This window comes from Beta vulgaris, chromosome 4 (assembly GCF_026745355.1).
Source record: "Beta vulgaris subsp. vulgaris cultivar EL10 chromosome 4, EL10.2, whole genome shotgun sequence".
Classification (NCBI taxonomy): Eukaryota; Viridiplantae; Streptophyta; class Magnoliopsida; order Caryophyllales; family Amaranthaceae; genus Beta; species Beta vulgaris.
This window is the reverse complement of record NC_079205.1, coordinates 55,965,209-55,983,826: the sequence shown is the minus strand read 5'-3', so window position 1 is coordinate 55,983,826 and position 18,618 is coordinate 55,965,209. Positions and strand designations below refer to the sequence as shown.

At 36.8% G+C, this 18,618-nt stretch overlaps 1 protein-coding gene across 1 annotated transcript; it reads left to right on the top strand.

The window, feature by feature from the left end:
• Positions 1-6,621: 6,621 nt before the first annotated feature.
• LOC104890617 (cell division cycle 5-like protein) lies at positions 6,622-15,481 on the top strand. Its single transcript, XM_010676167.4, has 4 exons — positions 6,622-7,115; positions 8,019-9,722; positions 12,854-13,135; positions 14,276-15,481. The coding sequence occupies exons 1-4, from the start codon at positions 6,939-6,941 to the stop codon at positions 15,086-15,088; spliced, it is 2,976 nt and encodes a 991-aa protein (XP_010674469.2). The 5' UTR covers positions 6,622-6,938; the 3' UTR covers positions 15,089-15,481.
• Positions 15,482-18,618: the final 3,137 nt, after the last annotated feature.

Below are 18,618 nucleotides of genomic sequence, written 5' to 3'. Positions count from 1 at the left end.
TTTCTAGAAGTTGATACTGGAGCAGCATTGGATCAAGAAGAATAAAAGCAAGGCGTTTTATTTTCTAGTTCCATTGTAAAGGAACAAAGTAAGGATAGTAAGGAACATTGGCAGTATTATTTGAGAATGAGAGTTTGGTCCTTTCTAAGGAACAACCTAAGTGACACAAAACGAATCTGTTAAAGGAACTTGATATATAAAAGGAACTAGACTTAGGCATGCAGTAGTATAACGGTACAATTATGAAATTGAGTAAGTCATGCCTAAATAATAGGAAATCAGTTTTACCTAAGTGGAAATCAGTTTTAATAGAAAATCTTTTAAGGAAAAGATTTTGTTTTTCGAAAAAGATAAGAAAATATTTATCCGGTTTTATAAATAGTTTATTTAAAAGATAATATTTTCTTAAAGATTAAAATTCATTTTTAATAATAAATCTGTTTTGATGTTTAACTGATTTTCGGATAAAGCTCAAGAAACTCCTAATTTTTAGGAGTTGTGGCTATAACATATCCACGTCCAAAATGAGATCATGGGATCATGGGACATGATAAGGAACGTGTTCCTTAGGGGAAGGAACATCATGGGTTAATGGATTTAACATGAACTCGATTTTAACTCTCACGTTCTATGTGTTTGTCACTATAAATATTCAAGTCTAAATAAGTTCCAAAATGAGTCTGACTAAGTAATTAAGTGAGTTTAACTAATTAAGTGTCAGTGCCTTCATTCTCTCATAATAGCCATTTGTTCTTTGCTTTCTTACTCTAATTCCACTAAGGTAGTGTTTGGAAACTTTTATCTCATTTCAAATAATGGAATTGAAATCTTGAATTTAAAGTTTGTATTTCAATTCCTAATCATTATTTTGTAAAAGGGGTTTGATAGAGGAGAGAAAAATAGAGGTTTAATGGAGGAGAGAGAAAAAGTGTGGGTTTACTAAATGAGAGAGAAATAGATATTAGAAAGAAAATGAGTGAAGTTGAGATATAGATACTCATGAAGTTGGGGTATGTATGGGGAGAGAATTTCAAATGACAAGGTAATAGCTTGAATTTCAAATTCTACTAATATAAGCTTTTGATAAGAATTTGAACAAATTCCATGATTTCAAATTTCATGCCATCCAAACACTAGATTTCATCCAAATCCAGGATTTGAAATGAAATCTTGCTATCCAAACATAGCATAAGCGTATTTCGATCAATTGTATTTTGGTTTTTGGGGTAAGGGAACTTTGAGTGAAGTTCTGTAAGAGAGAAGCTTTGAGTTAAGCTAGAAAAGTGAGATAACTTCGAGTGAAGTTGAGAGGAACTACTGTTAAGGGAACAATGGCTCAGGAACTTGAGTTTAGGAACTCAAGGTGTGGCTCGAGAATAGAATTAGGTTGTAACAAAGTTGTTTGGCCTAATTAGTGAAAGAGTTGAGTTTAAAATCCCTAGTGGTCGAGGTTGTTTCTTCTTGTTGGGCCCAAAAAGTTTTTCCTCGTAAAAATCCCTTGTGTTCCTCTAGCTTATTTATTTGTTTAAGTTTAAAATTCTGCAAAAAGTAACGTTTATTTCTACACCTACAATTCACCCCCCTCTTGAAGTGTTCCTAGGGTAATAACAAACTAAGTTCTTAACCTCCGACACCTATGAAGCCTTGGTGTCCATATCCATTCATAAGCGCCCAAGTCAAGCCTTAGACTTGGTGAAGCGGCCAAACTTCTAGCTTATATAGGTAAATCTTTCGAACATGCTCCTACAATTGAGCACTTTATCAAAGATTTATTAAGAATAAATTCAACCTCTTTACATTTAGCAACAAGCACTAACCTGGATGTATTAAACAAGTGCTCCCAACCTCTAGAGAAGTACTATCCTCCTTGAATTTGAGATCTAACGTTGTATTAGACATCAAATAGAGTTTTCCTTCACCATAGGTTGATCAATAGGCTTAAGACCCATCCCTTTGTTCATTTTGTTCACTAGTTCCCTTGACAACGGTTTTGTAAACGTATCCGCCAAGTTCAAACTAGACCGAACAAAATTAATAGTTATACAACTATTCCTTATCATTTCCCGCACATAGCTATGTCTAACTCCAATGTGCCTTGACTTGCCATTGTAGACTTCACTATATGCTTTAGCTATGGTTGATGCACTATCACAATGGATAGCAAGAGGTGACATAGGTTTACCCATAAGTCCACCTCACTCAACACATTCCTTAGCCATTCCGCTTCTTGGCAACAAGAAGCCAAAGCAATGAATTCCGATGCCATAGTGAATCCGTTATACATGTTTGCTTCTTGGATGCCCACCTCCTCCAAGAAGAAACACCCAACCACTAGTGGATGAATAATCTTCCTTATTCGAAATCCAACTAGCATCCGAGTAACCTTCTAAGATAGAAGGTTCTCTTTGTATGTTATGACATAATCCAAGGTCTTATTCAAGTACCTTAACACTCTTCTCAATGCTTGCCAATGCAACATACTAGGATTACTAGTATACCTACTGAGCTTGCCAATAGCAAAGGCTATATCCGGCCGAGTGCTAGTCATAGCATACATCAAGCTTCCAATTAAGCTTGCATACTCCAATTGTGAAATTGGAGTACCACTACTCGGAACCAAGTGAATACTAGGATCCATAGGAGTAGCAAAATGAGTCGAATTTGACTCATTATACCTCTTGACCACTTTCTCAATATAATGAGATTGTGATAAAGAAAACGACCCTTTCCCTCTATTATTCTAATACCTAGAATAACATCCGCTTCACCCAAATCTTTCATGGAGAAGCTAGAGAGAAAAAGACTTTGGTCTTTTCCACTTGTTCCAAATCAGTCCCAAAAATAAGCATATCATCAACATATAAGCAAATTATAACTCCTTTACTTATCAAATTTGCTATATACACACTTATCGGACTGATTTATTTTGAACCCACTAGACAACACAACTTCATCAAATTTTTGATGCCATTGCTTAGGTGCTTGTTTAAGACCATACAAAGATCTAACTAATTTGCAAACTTTAGTTTCTTGACCTTTGACCACAAACCCTTCAGGTTGATTCATGTACACTTCCTCCTCCAATTCACCATTAAGAATTTACATCCATTTGGTGAATTACTAGACCATGAATCGCAGCTAATGCTATCAATAGTCTAATAGTAGCTATTCTAGCTACTGGAGCATAAGTATCAAAGTAATCGATACCATATCTTTGCCTAAAACCTTGGACCACTAACCGGGCCTTATGTTTTAGTATGGTTCCATCGATTTTCTTTTTCCTTACAAAAATCCATTTACAACCTAGGGGTTTGCAACCGGGAGGTAAATTAGCTAAAATCCAAGTGTGATTACCATTATAGAATCCATTTCATCATTCACTGCCTCTTTCTAGAAAGCAGAATCATGAGACTTCATAGCCTCATCAAAGGCCTAGGATCCTCCTCCATATTGTAACAATATGAAATTTGAGTCGAAATTGACTCCCTTGACCCTTCAACTAAATATAGTTGAAAATCCGGTCCAAAAGATTTCTCTTTTCTAATTCTTTTACTTTTCCTAATTTCCGGTGTTGTAGTATCATGATCATTTGAATGTCATCTACAACATTGGAACTAGTACTAGGTATCATGTCCTTTGGTCTTGGAATCGATGAGAATCTAGTCTCATCAAATATTGCATCCCTTGACTCTATCACGGATAGGAATAGAGACAAAGTCATTGGGCTCAATGACATAAAACCTATAGGCTTTGCTATGTACCGCATAGCCTATAAAAATGCAATCAATTCCTTTTTCACCTAAAGTTTTCCTTTTAGGTTCCGTCAATTTGACAATTGCCCTACAACCCCATACCTTAAGGTAATTGAGATTAGGCTTTTTATTACACCAAAGTTCATAAGGGGTAGTCTTATTCCTTTTATTAGGAACTCGATTTAAATTAACATGCAGTTAAAATTGCATCACCCCAAAAACCGTCATTAAGACCCGAATTAGAAAGCATGTTTAACCATTTCTTTTAGGCCCTTTTTCCTTTCCGCTATACCATTACTTTGAGGTGAGTATGGGGCGGTTGTTTCATGAATTACACCAATGGAACTAAAATAACTTGGATTATAATATTCACCACCCCTATCCGTTCGAAGTCTTTTAATCTTTTGATTAAGTTGGAGTTCCACTTCGTTTTAAAGGTCTTAAACTTTTCTAGTGCTTCATCTTTAGTAAATAATAAATATATGTAACAAAACCTTGAAAAATCATCAATAAAAGTTACAATAATTTTTTATTTCCAAAGAAGGTGAACTATGAAAGTCACACAAGTCACTATGCACCAATTCAGCAATACCGTTTGTCTAGTCACACTAGGATAAGGATTTTTTGTAATTTTATTTAGCAGCAAGTTTACACTTCTCTAACTTTAAATCGAAAGGAGGTATAACCCCATTTTAGACATGTCATATAATCTACGATAATTCACATGACATAAACGATTGTGCCATAGAGAAGAAACATCAAGCATGTAAATAGAACTAGTATTAATATTATTAATACTAAATTTAAACATTCCATTACAAAAGAAACCTTGTCCAACAAAAATACCACCCTTGGAAATACAAATTATCCGACTCAAAAACAACTTTAAAACCAATCTTATTCAAAGGACATCCGACACAAGATTCTTCCTAACTTCCGGTACATAAACAACATCTCGGAGAGTTAAAGTTTTTCCCAAGGTTAACAATAATTCTACTTGGCCTTTACCTTAGAATCATTCCCTATATACAAGAATGGACCATCATCCAAATCTTTCAAAGACTTGAAGAAGCTTGATTATTGCACACATGTCTAGAGGCTCCCGAATCTATCCACCAAGAATCATCAACCTGCACACACATAATTTCAGAAATCATAGCAACAAAATGCATTTCTTCAATTACATTTACATGTGCAATTTACCTTGGTTTTGAACAACACTAGGTTGTTCTTCTTTGTCTTCTTCTTGTTTTAGTGACAATCCCTCTTAAGATGAGGACCATTGCATACCAACAAGGAGAGTCTTCCTCTTCTTGTTTGCAACATTGGTTTTAGAGTTTTGTTTTGTTGGATTTCTTGGTCTTACTAGACCACCAACCTCTACCAAATTCACGGTAGATTTAGGAATACTAGGAGTAGTATCCTTAACCCCATATTGAGCCCGGATCCCCTTTTCTATACGAAGATGAGTTCCTAATTGCTCCATGGACATGTCTTCCTTTTATGTTTTAAAGAATGTAGTCTTTCCAAGAATTTGGTAATTATTGATGATTGAGGCAACCACAATCGCCTCATCCATCACCATACCATGTGATCTTATTTGGTTCAAAATATGATGAACTTCATGAAATTGCTCTACAATAAGCCGATCATTAGTCATTTTAAATGAATTAAAATTACTAACAAGAAATTTCTTACTTGAAGCATCTTCCGAAATATACTTGGCCTCAAAAGCATCCCAAAGTTCCTTTGCACTCTCCACATTTTGGTAAAGATCGAACAAATGGTCGGTAAGAGAGTTGAAAATGTGACCCCGACAAATGTAGTCATTATTCTTCCACTTTGTTCTCTTCCTTGTAGTCTCCACGGACTCTTCCTCTCCATATTTCGGGAATGGTGACATTGGTGTTGAAAGAACATACACCACATTCAAAGTAGTCAACAAGAAGTGCATCTTCTTTTGCCATCTTCGATAACCCACCCCCTCATATTTGTCCAACTTTTGGAAGTTCATAGTCATGTCCTTGAGTGATTGAGCCATATCCGAAAAGAAAGGAAAATTAAACTAATAGATTGTTAGAATTGACCAATAAGGGAACCAGATATACCACTCCAAGACACGGAAACTACACTTTCCTATTAGTTTAATTTCGCCCCTCTACGATCACTGGGTTAACATGAAATAATTAATGAGATACAATGGAGAAAACGATTCACAAGATGTGAATCAACAAGAAATTTGTGTTTAGAGTTTGTGAAGAACAATAGAGAGAAAATAGCAAGGTTTCTTTCAAGCAAAGCAAGTTATTAGGAATATGAAAAACTGATTTTATTTTTCCACCCCCCATAAGAATGACAAAGATCATATATAAATTTAACCTCCATAGATTAGAGTTGTTATTGTGCCTTAACCTCCCTTTAATCCTCTGATTAAGAGTCCTTAATCGTCATTAAAAGGATAACGTGCAGAATACAACGGTTATAAACCGTCCATGCAACGATTCACGTTCCAAGATAGAACCCATGTCGCTTGATTTTCCACGTGATTTTGCGTATTCTACTCTTAACATACTAGACCTCTTCCTCTTCTAGTATAGGATCATATGAGCTTATAAACCCATTACACTATAAATGTGCCAACACATTTTAAGTTTTAATCCTTGCGCTACACGGGTTTGGAAGCGAGTACACAAGACCGTCAATCCTCATATGTCATTCGCCTCTAATAAATGTCTAAAATACTCTATATATTTAACTTGTTAAAGAATAATGTAATTGTTTTAGTGACGAATAAATTATGTGTATATCAACGCACGTATCGCGTGCATATAAGATTATACCGAGTTATATAAGCTCGTGGCCTTGTAAGAGTGGGGAAGAGAAAAAGAAAAAATACGAAAAAACTACCAAGTGCAAAACTTTACCATCGTAATCTATCTTTGCTCCTCTATTAATCCCTCTTCACCTTTCTCTCTCCTCTTATCCCGCCATTGCCGTCAATTTTTGAGCTCATAAACCCTAAAATTCAACATCATCACACTCTAAACTCCTATTTCCATTCTTCCGTAGTGTAGGACAGAGAGAGATTCATCCTTTTTTTTGTTTAAAATTCTAACTTCCCTAATTCGAAGCGAAAACCCTAAAAAATCATTTTGATTGTGGTTCGATTAATAAAACAAATTCAAGATGAGGATTATGATTAAAGGAGGTGTTTGGAAGAACACCGAAGATGAAATTCTTAAAGCTGCTGTTATGAAATATGGTAAAAATCAATGGGCTCGTATTTCTTCTCTCCTTGTTCGTAAATCTGCCAAACAGTGTAAAGCTCGATGGTATGAGTGGCTTGACCCTTCCATTAAGAAGGTATTCTCTTACTTTCTCTCTCCTCATTTTTATGTTTGATTTTTAGTGTATTCGTGATTTTATTGCTATCAATCTTATCTTCGCATTTCAAATTTCTTGGCAATTTAGTTGTTGTTTTATTGAAACTTGGATCAATTTTTAGTTGGTTGGTATATGAAATGTGCCTTATTACTGGATTTTCATCTAAAGTTGGAGAGTTGGTGTTTAGTTTTTCTTGTAAATGTTGTGTATTATGTGATTAAATATCTAATTTTGAGGAAGTTTGGGTTTTTTATTTCATTTCTGTTGGTGGCGAAGATCGCATCAATGTCGAATTTATTGGTATTGTTATGTCTGGTAGGTATTAGAATTTGAGAAAATAAAAGTGAGGCCGATTCGATCTAGAACTATAACATTTTTAGAGGGTCTAGGTTGGTTTGTGTTGGAGGGGTTTGTTTGTTCAATTATTTCAAGGATAAGAAAGAACTATTTTACATGATTGTAGACCTAGCAGAGCCTTTTGTGATCATGAAATATCTTTAGTTGCTCTACTGTAATTACGGATTTTATATTAGAAGTAGTTGCGCTTTCGTTGTCTTTCTAATCAATGGCGTAACCAGGATAGCTTTTGTGTGACATTTACTGTTAGGGTGTGTACAAACATTTTGTATTTCATTATAAAGATTAAAGTTTATTGCTATATGCTCCTTATCTTCCTATTTTCTTGTTTATTGAATTAAAAGTAGGATTACACTGTCATGTTGGTTATCCAAGTCCATTGGAAAGGTTTTGATGACTTTGGAGTATGGACTTGCGTCCTGGTAGCTGTTCCTTGTTCCGCTGTTTGCTTCTCTTGGTGTTTTGACAGTAATATGAAGAAGTCTTAGAAGTGATGCTGATTTTCGTTTTCCCTGAAACTTGTAGACAGAGTGGACCAGAGAAGAAGATGAGAAACTACTTCATCTTGCAAAGCTTATGCCAACTCAGTGGAGGACTATAGCACCTATTGTTGGTCGTACGCCATCTCAGTGTCTTGAGCGCTATGAGAAACTTCTTGATGCAGCTTGTACCAAGGAGGAGAATTATGAACCTGGAGATGACCCACGTAAATTACGTCCAGGAGAAATTGATCCCAATCCAGAGTCTAAGCCTGCACGACCAGACCCTGTTGATATGGATGAAGATGAGAAAGAAATGCTCTCTGAAGCACGAGCTCGGTTAGCTAACACAAGGGGTAAAAAGGCTAAAAGAAAAGCTAGAGAAAAGCAGCTTGAAGAGGCAAGGAGGCTTGCTTCTTTGCAGAAGAGAAGAGAACTCAAGGCAGCCGGTATAGATGTCAGGCAAAGGAAGAGGAAGAGGAAAGGAATAGATTATAATGCTGAAATCCCATTTGAGAAAAGGCCTCCTTCAGGGTTCTATGATGTTGCTGAAGAAGATAGACCTGTAGAGCAGCCGAAATTTCCCACAACAATTGAGGAACTTGAAGGAGAGAGAAGGGCGGATAGGGAAGCTCGATTAAGGAAACAAGACATTGCGAAGAATAAGATTGCCCAGAGGCAAGATGCTCCTGCAGCAATAGTGCAAGCCAACAAGCTTAATGATCCCGAAACAGTCAGAAAGAGGTCGAAGTTGATGCTTCCTCCTCCACAGATTTCTGACCAGGAGTTAGAGGAGATTGCAAGAATGGGCTATGCTAGTGATCTTTTGGTCGGAAATCAAGAACTTGCTGAAGGAAGTGGTGCAACCCATGCTCTTCTTGCAAATTATTCTCAGACACCTCGACAAGGGATGACACCAATGCGTACTCCCCAAAGAACCCCTGCTGGGAAGGGTGATGCTATTATGATGGAAGCTGAAAATTTGGCTAGACTGAGGGAATCTCAAACACCATTGCTTGGAGGAGACAACCCAGAGTTGCATCCTTCAGATTTTTCAGGAGTGACTCCAAAGAAAAGGGATGTTCAAACTCCTAATCCGATGCTTACTCCTTTGACAACTCCTGGAGCAACAGGTCTTACTCCAAGGATTGGTATGACTCCCTCCAGGGATGGTAATTCTTTTGGTATGACACCCAAAGGAACTCCTATCAGGGATGAGCTTCACATAAATGAAGAAATGGATATGCATGATAGTGCAAAACTTGAACTTCGGAGACAAGCTGAACTGAAAAGAAACCTACGTATGGGTTTAAGCGGTCTTCCAGAGCCCAAGAATGAGTATGAAGTAGTTGTTCATCCAGAACCTGAGGATACTGAAGAACCAGAGGAAAAGATTGAAGAGGACATGTCTGATAGGATAGCTCGTGAGAAGGCTGAGGAAGAAGCAAGGTATCAGGCATTACTCAGAAAGAGATCAAAAGTACTGCAAAGGGAGCTTCCTCGTCCTCCAGCTGCTTCTGTTGAGCTCATTAGGCGTTCATTGATGAGAGCTGATGAAGATAAGAGTTCATTTGCCCCTCCTACAGACATTGAGCAAGCAGATGAGTTGGTGAGAAAAGAGTTGCTGAGCTTGCTGGAGCATGATAATGCCAAGTATCCACTTAATGATAAAGAGCAAAAGAAGGGAGCCAAACGTAGTGCTAATGTAGTACCTGTGATTGAGGATTTTGAACAAGAAGAGCTGAAAGAGGTACTTTTCTGTTAATTTACTTGCTGGTTTCTTTCTTTTCTTTACCTGCTTTAATTGTACAATTTCCTTACATGGAACTTCTGTAGCCTAAGTTGGTAACCTGGACATCAGACAATGAGTCCATATAATGAAACGGGAGAAATGAAGCTGAAAAAGCAAGGATATCCTGTATCCTGCCAAAAGGCAATTTCTGCTGTGGTTCTGCCACAAGAATGGAAGGAAAGCTCATGATTATTTTCAGGACTGTGGATCATGAGATCACTTTCAATTTGGAGATCTTAGAGCTCTCAGTTTAGTTTCCTGAAAAATATCATGTCAGGAGAAGCTCACATAATGACCACTTTGATGAATCAGCTACTCTTGCTTCCATGCCAGAAAGCTCATTGTATCTATTATAGCTTTTTACTTATATACTACTTTATTCTTTCCGTCTGGGGAAGATCTTCGATCCCGCTTTTAGTTTTTCCGATAAAAAAAAATACTTTATATATCTCTCATGCGGAAGGTTCAGGCGCTTGAGAGAACCATGTTGAAAAGCTCGGCAAACTGATCCCATAGTCAGCTCATCTGTTCAAAATTATGAGTGTGATGCTGCTCTTTGCTACCAGACACCATGTTCAGCGGGTCTAATGCGTTAAGATTCTCTGCTAAGACGGTGGATTAGAGTTGTTTCTTTGATCTTTCCTAGGCCCTATAGTTGTAAAAAAACCTTTCTAGCCTTGAATTCCTTTTCGTGAATCTGTAAAATTTGAAATTACTCTCTGGAAAGACAAGATAGGTCAACCAACTGCTATGCTACCTATGGCTGATTGTTTAAAAATAGAGGCATGGGCGAAGCGCCGAAGCCACATGGGCAGCTAGCAGCCCCTGTAGCCCACGGCCCCACCCCCATGGCCCATGTGTTTTTTACTTAGCCCCCTGCAGATATTATGTATTAGATGAGGCCTTTATAGACATGAAGTACATACTTGGTTTGGTGGTTAATGACCTGGTGAAATTTCGGGTGGTTAGGAGGTCAAATCCTCTTGACAATAATGTTATTTCAATTTTTAGCCCACTTAGCTTAGAGCTATTCACTCTCTCTCTTTTATTTTTCGTTTTCTTTCTTTATTTGCTGTTTTTGGATGAAACTCACTTTCTCTTTTACTTCTCCATAACTTTCTTTTTCTGTTCATTTTCTTCCTTCTTTTCATCTCCTATTTTTTTCTCCTTTGCAAACATCTAAGGTTGATCAGATTACAAGGTTAGTGAAATGCAATCATTGATCAAAAAAAATTTGAGACCTTTTGAACCATACTTCATTTCATGCATTCCATACGATGAAATTTAAATTAGAAAAGACCAGAATATACTAATTTATATTATAATTTATAAATTGTAAGATATTTTCTTCTTATATTCGAGCTTACCTGTTAGCTTTCGAGCTGAGCTTGCCCTTGCTTGGGTTGGCTTATTTATATTTCGAACTTAGCTTGAAATTTAGTCAAATCCGAGTTAGTTTTGACCCTTTTTTGACCATCCCAACTCAAATAACTTGCAAGTTCGATTGGCTAATCTACACCCCCTCTTATAAGTCATTCTTCGATCCCCGAAGCAAAAGTAATGGCCATCCGGCCCCTGCAACTATAAATAATTGGCTTCACTTATAGAGGCAAGCTTAATTTGTCTAGGGAGGAACTGCATGCATCAGAAAAGTGGGTGTTAAAGAAATCATAGTTTGGGAAGGAAGAAAAATTCAGGAGCTTTTGTTTTTCTCTGGTTGCAGTTTTTATTATTGTATGATCTTCACTACGTTCTGTTACTTTCAAGGATCAGTGAAAGGGGTTAATGGAGCCGCTTTCTTTAATGGAAGTGTACTGTATGATTATAGACCAACCATTACAGCACCTCCTGCCACATAAATACATAAAGTAGGATGTTATGTAGATTCATTGCATGGGTTCTTTTAGCACCTATACGATGAACTCTGTCTTTGTCTGCCAAAATAGTAACCGCAATACTAATTCTACTCCAAGGCATTACACATTTACACCATTAGAAAAGATAAGAGACTTCTAAGGCACTCTAGCAAAGCTTTCATGCATATAATTTCAAAGAAGCTTGGTGAACATACTCCACCGATAGTGACTGCCTGCCTAAATATTCCGTTTAAAGAATCGAACTCTAGAACAAGTATTTTTCCGAAGCATCCGAGACATAGTACTCTGAATTTCCAGTTCTCACACATATTTTCTTTGATATGATTAGTATGGACCTATCTAAACCATAATCTTTTTTTTTGGGGGGGGGGGGTTTGGGGGGGGGGGTTGCATTGCTGTCCAAAGTTATGTTTAGGACGGGGGAAGGCAAATGAGTATGAGGTTTCTGACTCTTCTATGGACCTCAGCCTACAGTCTACTACAGTTATATCGTCCCTCCATCTCTCTGTGCCTGAGGTACTTGCTTGAGTGATGACTCTTTTCCTGTGGTGTGAAGAAATGTTGTTCAGGGGCCACAGAGAGCAATGTGCATCCATATGTTAATGCTGAGACAATGACGTGCTCTTTTTTAGAGATGATTGATGAAAAAATTTCTTCTATACCCTGCAAAGTTATTGCAAAGGGCCTATATGGCTTTTCTTCAACTTGGGTTTTGAAGTATGATTTGTCATAGAATATTCTCAAAGTTGCTTGTGATTATAAGCCCCTGTTCAGTGTTCACGTCAGCTGAATTTTGACTGAAGTGAAATGATTTTACAGACCAAAACTTTTTTCTAGATTGAAACTGACTGATTTAACCTGTTTTTTTGCTGATCTCCTAGTTGTTTTTCTCCCCTAATATTTAGTATTACTAATTTTACTGACTAAAACTGTTTTATGCTATTTTTTACTAAAATAAAATATATTTTTAAAAGTTGAAGTGCTTATTTTTCTGAAAGGTGGTTCATTTTAAGCATGACTTACATCTTTATGTTCTTATTGAAACAAATTCGAATGAGTGAGGTGAAGTTATTCATGAAATAATTCTGCTTGCTGCAAGTACATTTTTTTTAATTGCTCAAGTTCCACACTTTCTGGTGTTCAATGTTTAGTAAGTATGATATGTATATAATTTTTATTCTGACATTTGAATGCCGGAATTCATTATGGCAGGCTGGTTCTTTCATCGAGGAGGAGGCTCAGTATCTACGTGTAGCAATGGGACATCAGGAGGAGACTCTTGATGATTTTGTTGAGGCACACACGACTTGCTTAAATGATTTGATGTACTTTCCTACTCGTAGTGCTTATGGTCTCTCCAGTGTAGCTGGAACTGTAGAGAAACTTGCTGCCCTACAAAATGAATTTGACAATGTTAAAAGGAGGATGGATGATGATAACAAAAAGGCACAACGGCTTGAGAAGAAGATCGATGTTCTTACACATGGTTACAAGGTTGGTTCTAATGTCCTTTTCCTAATGAGGTGATCTTGTTATTGCGAACTCAGAAAGTTTGTTTCAATTTCTTTTTTTAAAAATCTGTACCGGGGGGGGGGGGGGGGTGGGGGTGTTGGGTGGGGGGAAGGAGTGGAGAGCTGATATTGCCTTCCTCATTCTCTGTGGATAGCATGTTTTTTAGCAATCTAAAATTCGCCTTCTCTTAAACATCATGGTCTTGTGTATAGATTGAAACACAGCATCATTTAGCCACTCAACTTTGATAATATCGAACTTCATGCACTTCTGGCTTTCCAGTGAACATATTTAGCAGTCTAAGCGATGATTCTAGGCTTAAAAATACAACTTGCCTTGTGTAATGTTGCAATTATCGTCCAACTCAACTTGCATGTCTAGCAAGACGGTGGTATAATTTTCAATAAGACCTTTTAATTGAAGTACTTTTTGATGGGTTGGCTTTTTATACACATTAAAAAAAGGTTGTGCAGCATTTAGCCACCCACCTCTGATATTGTCGAACTTCATGCACTTTCTGGATTTCCAGTGAAACATATTTAGCAGTCTAAGCCATGATTCTAACTAGGCTTCAGAATACAACTCACCGTGTGTAAAGTTGCAGTCTTTTTCCAACTCAATTTGAATGTCTAACATGTCGGCGGTATAATTTTCATATAACCTTTTGATTGAAGTATTTTTATGATGGGTTGGCTTTTTGTACACATTAAATTTAGGTTGTGCATCTAGAGATAATATATAGAGTTCTTTTGTACGATGTGAGTCAAGTGTTTGGGAGTTAGAGACTGGCCAACCACCGTACCTGCTCTGAAGATGCTTTTTTATTTTCTTTATGTGAAACAGTTCAAAAAGTAAAGGGGGAAATGTCGATTTATCCAGAAAATATTTTTGTGGATGTGTTGGTCTTGAGAAGAAATAAACAAAGATATATTACTAGCATACTTTTCTAGCTTAAAGTCAGTGTACGTAGGAAGATAGTGATCTAGTACAAGATTTATGGTTTTGTTGCTGAATGCATTCTGAATTCTCATGGGGAGCTTGTGACAGTTATTTTCAACCAAAATGATCGATTACGTTGTGGTTTATACAATGTTACTAAGCAGTGAATTTTATGTATTTCAGATGCGGGCTGATAAATTGAAAACCCAAATCGAGCTCACTTTCAAGCAGATGAACACTGCGGGGACTGAATTAGACTGCTTTCTAGCTTTGCAGAGACAGGAAAAATTGGCAGCTTCGTTCAGGATCAAGGGTCTCTGGGAAGAAGTCCAGAAGCAAAAAGAGCTTGAGAAAACTTTGCAGAAACGTTATGGAGATCTTGTTGCGGAATTAGAGAGGGCTCAGCAGCTCGTGAATTTCTACAAAATAGAGGCTCAAAAGCAGGAAGAAATGGATGCAAAGAAACACGCAGAAGAGTTGGCTGAAAAAGCCGCAGCTAATCAGGCTTCTACACGAGGCTCTGAAGCTCCCGAACCTGAGAGCACCATGGAAATAGATTCCTCTGATGATGCTAAACCTAATCAGGATGGGGAAGTTGCTGAAGCAGTCAGTGGAGCTAGTTTAGAAAATGGCATGCATGTAGATGGTGATGTGACATCAATTACGGACACACAAAGTGCGTCACTAGCTTCTGATGAGGTTCATCAGCAAGATTCTTCCAATGATTTTAAAGCTGTTAAGGAGCAGAATATGGACACCACTAAAATTCCGGATGGTGTTTCGGAGAATATGGGTAATGCAGTTGAAGAGGCTGTTGAAAGTAATGGTTTTGCCGTTGGAGAGCCGGTTTCTATCAGCAAAGTGGAAACCCAAAGAGTAGATGGGGATCTTGGCAGCCAGATCAACAGGGAAGAGGGGAATGAACCTACGGTAGAGGCAGATGCAGACAAGCCTGTAGAGAAGGTGGAAAATGGTGCCAGTGATGAACAAGTGTGAGACTGGTTTGCAGTTAAATAAAGCTCAAGGTGTTTTTTACTGGCCATTGCTATCTGTTGATAACCGTTGCACCTTCAAGAGGAGGTATTAAAGATGTGGAAGTTATGATTCAATGAGCTATTTGAAGGTTATGGATCGCATTTTTGCAACTTGTTCTTTTTAGCGAAAATTGGATGTTCCGTCAACTTGGTCTTGGATTCTTTGGTATGTTTCCTGGACATCTTCTGTTGTTAGAACACGAACTCTTGAATACGTTGAATGTGTAGACATGTTCTCGTTTTTTACCTTATCGAATGATATCTGATGAAAAAGCTATAGATTATTATGTTGGAACTTGGATGTTATGGGCTATTCCTTTTGTCTCTAAAAGATCTCCCCATTTACCGTTTTTGATTGTTCCGTCTCCATAGTTTCTCTCCACTTTTTCTCATACCCCGTGTGTAAAAGGAAAGGATTAGCTACCCACTCGATAGAAATAGAACTCTTAAAAGAAAAAGTACTGGGCAAACAAAGGGACGAAGGGCGTATTCGTATGGATGTTTGGCAGTTTAACCCACTTATTATCTATGACTTTCAAGTTTTTTAGTTTTTTTGTACAACTTTTGATACATGTTCTTATATCTAACTTCTTGTAACATCTATTATGAATTTTTTGTTATAAAAGTAAAAGTTTTATGACGGTGTGACATAAGAACTTGTATCTCCTTGGAAGATAGTAACAACTCCCTGTAGCTGTTTGTAATTTTACTATTACACAAACTTTTATATAAGGCGGGCCACACCTTCAACTAATGGTGTGACCACCCCCTCCTCTAACTAATCCTTCCCCTTCTCTCATGTGTCAAGCACGCCCCCCCTTTGCCCTTTTTCTCTCTTTTTTTTTTTAACTTTTTCTTTTTTTTTTTCTCTTTGATGTGTCTCTCATATTGTCCTTTTTTTTTGCCTCATTTTCTCTCTCCTCTTATTTCCCCTATTTTTTTTTTCCTATTTTCTCTCTCCTCTTATTTCCTCTAGATTTTACCATCAATTCCCCTCCCCTTCTCTCATGCACCCCCCTTCTGTCATTTTTTTAAACTCTTTCTTTTTTCTTTTTTTTTTCTCTTTAATGTCTCTCATTTTTCCTATTTTTTTTTTTCCTATTTTCTCTTTACTCTTATTTCCCCTATTTTTTTTTTCTATTTTATGATACGAGGAACCCATTACTTCATAATAAGTAACTATTATTATTTGTACCCTTATTTTATCATACGAGTAACTCATTTATTCTACAAGTAACCCTCATATATTTTTCAAATGACCCATCATATTATAAAAGTAACCTCATTAGTTAACAAAAGTAACCCCAATTACATGTTTGCGTAACCTTATTTATTTGTTCGAGTTCCCTCATATGTCGCAAAGGTAACTCTAATTATTATACAATAGCTTGAAATATTTATACAAAGTAATCATAAGAAAGGTACAAATAACTTATTAATTAGTTCATAAAAAGTATCACCATTCTATATATAAATTAATCTCATTTATTCATAAAAACTAAAACGTGTTGCTTTTGAATGCTAAGGTGTTACTCTTAGTGAATTAGAAATTACTTTATTGAATGCTAAGACGTTATTTTACTGACACTAGAAATTACTTTTTATAATGCTAAGGGGTTGCTTTTACTGAAAGTATAAGTTACTTTTTGTAACTATAAGGGGGTTACTTTTTTTATAAATAGGGGTTACTTTTACTATAAATAGGGGTTACTTTTACTGAAAGTATAGGTTACTTTTACTATAACTAGGGGTTACTTTTACTATAACTAGGAGTTACTTTTACTGAAAACATAGGTTACTTTTTGTAACTGTAAGGGGGTTACTTTTGCTATAACTAGGCCGGGGTTACTTTTACTGAAAGTATATGTTAATTTTTGTAACTGTAAGGGAGTTACTTTTACGATAAATAGGGGTTACTTTTACGATAATTAGGGGTTACTTTTACTGAAAGTATAAGTTACTTTTTGTAACTGTAAGGGGATTGCTTTTACTATAACTAGGGGTTATTTTTACTATAACTAGGGGTTACTTTTTGTAATGTTAAGGAGTTACTTCTACTAAAAATATGTGCTACTTTTGTAATTATAAGGGGTTACTTTTTGTAATGTTAAGGAGTTACTTCTACTAAAAATATGTGTTACTTTTGTAATTATAAGGGGTTACTTTTTGTAATGTTAAGGAGTTACTTCTACTAAAAATAGGTGCTATTTTTGTTATTATAAGGGGTTACTTTTATTGAAATTAGGGGTTACTTTTTAATTATAAGGGGTTATTTTTACAGTAAATAGAGGTTACTTTTTGTAATTATAAAGGATTACTTTTATAATTATAAAGGGTTACTTCTCCAATGAATAGGGGTTACTTTTTGTAATTATAAGAGGTTACTTTTGTTTGTGACTATCATTATAAGAGGTTACTTTTACTGAATTAAAGGTTACTTTTCCCCTCTCTCCTCTACCCCACCCCCTCTCTCTCCTTCTTCCTTCTCTGCAATTTTTGAAAAATCTGCAATTTAGCTATGGCACAAAACTCATCTTTTTCCCTTTCTCCACCCCTCAAAAAATGAGCTCCCATCTGTAAATTTCCATCCCTTCTTCTTATTGTGAAGTTGTGTAGCAATGCTATCACTGAAAGCTCCTTCTCCCATTTCCACTCTCTCTCCTTCCATTTCCATATCCAACTCCTTTAAACCCTACCTGGGCAAATCAATCCTCCACAACCATAATTATAAACCCATCAAAACAATCCTCCAATGCAATCGAAAACCCCAACTCGCAGGCTCCACCCCACGCGTTGTCGTCATTACCTCCGGTAAAGGCGGCGTCGGCAAAACCACCCCCACCGCTAACAAGTCTGCAAGAGTCTATGACAACGAAATAAATCCGATTGAAGAGGATATTTAAGAGCGTTTTGTAATTTTTCTTATTAGAAAAGAGGGTAAATTAAAAATGAAAACGTCTGAAATCGGGCCAAATAAATTAAATGTCATGAAAATGGAGCATAGAAGATGAAGGAAGAGAGAGAAATGCAGAAGTGAGTTCAGTGGATCGATCAAAGGGGAGGGACTGGTGCAGTTTATAACAGATTGGAACAGAAAATTACAGACGGAGCCAAACAGTTGTATTTCCTTTGAGAAGGTGGGTCAAACAGAAAATTGCAGAAGTAATCCCTTTTGGTTCTAAACATAGAGTCCCATCACCAAAGTCCCTCCGACGTTCTAGATGGGTGGGTGAGAGAGGAGGAAGGTGGGTCAAATAATAATGACCCGGGAAATAGCAACGAATTATCAGCAAAAAAGAAAAAAATTGTTAAAGCAGAGTTGTTACTGCTGGGGGAGGAGTGAGGAAGGAAATGAAGCGTGGCCACACCGTTTTGTTCTCTGTGGCATGTTGCACAAAAAACGGACTGTTACTATTATGTTTGAGCTATTTAAGTTCTTGATTATCAAAACTCTATCCTAGTTGATTGAGCTCAATTTTTTTTTTTAAATTA

Bases quoted from the DNA above. Each gene is read 5' to 3' on its own strand.
- LOC104890617 (XM_010676167.4), top strand. From the start codon at position 6,939: ATGAGGATTATGATTAAAGGAGGTGTTTGGAAGAACACCGAAGATGAA. The intron at 7,116-8,018 runs GTATTCTCTTAC...TGAAACTTGTAG, and splicing joins TTGACCCTTCCATTAAGAAG to ACAGAGTGGACCAGAGAAGA. The intron at 9,723-12,853 runs GTACTTTTCTGT...TCATTATGGCAG, and splicing joins AACAAGAAGAGCTGAAAGAG to GCTGGTTCTTTCATCGAGGA.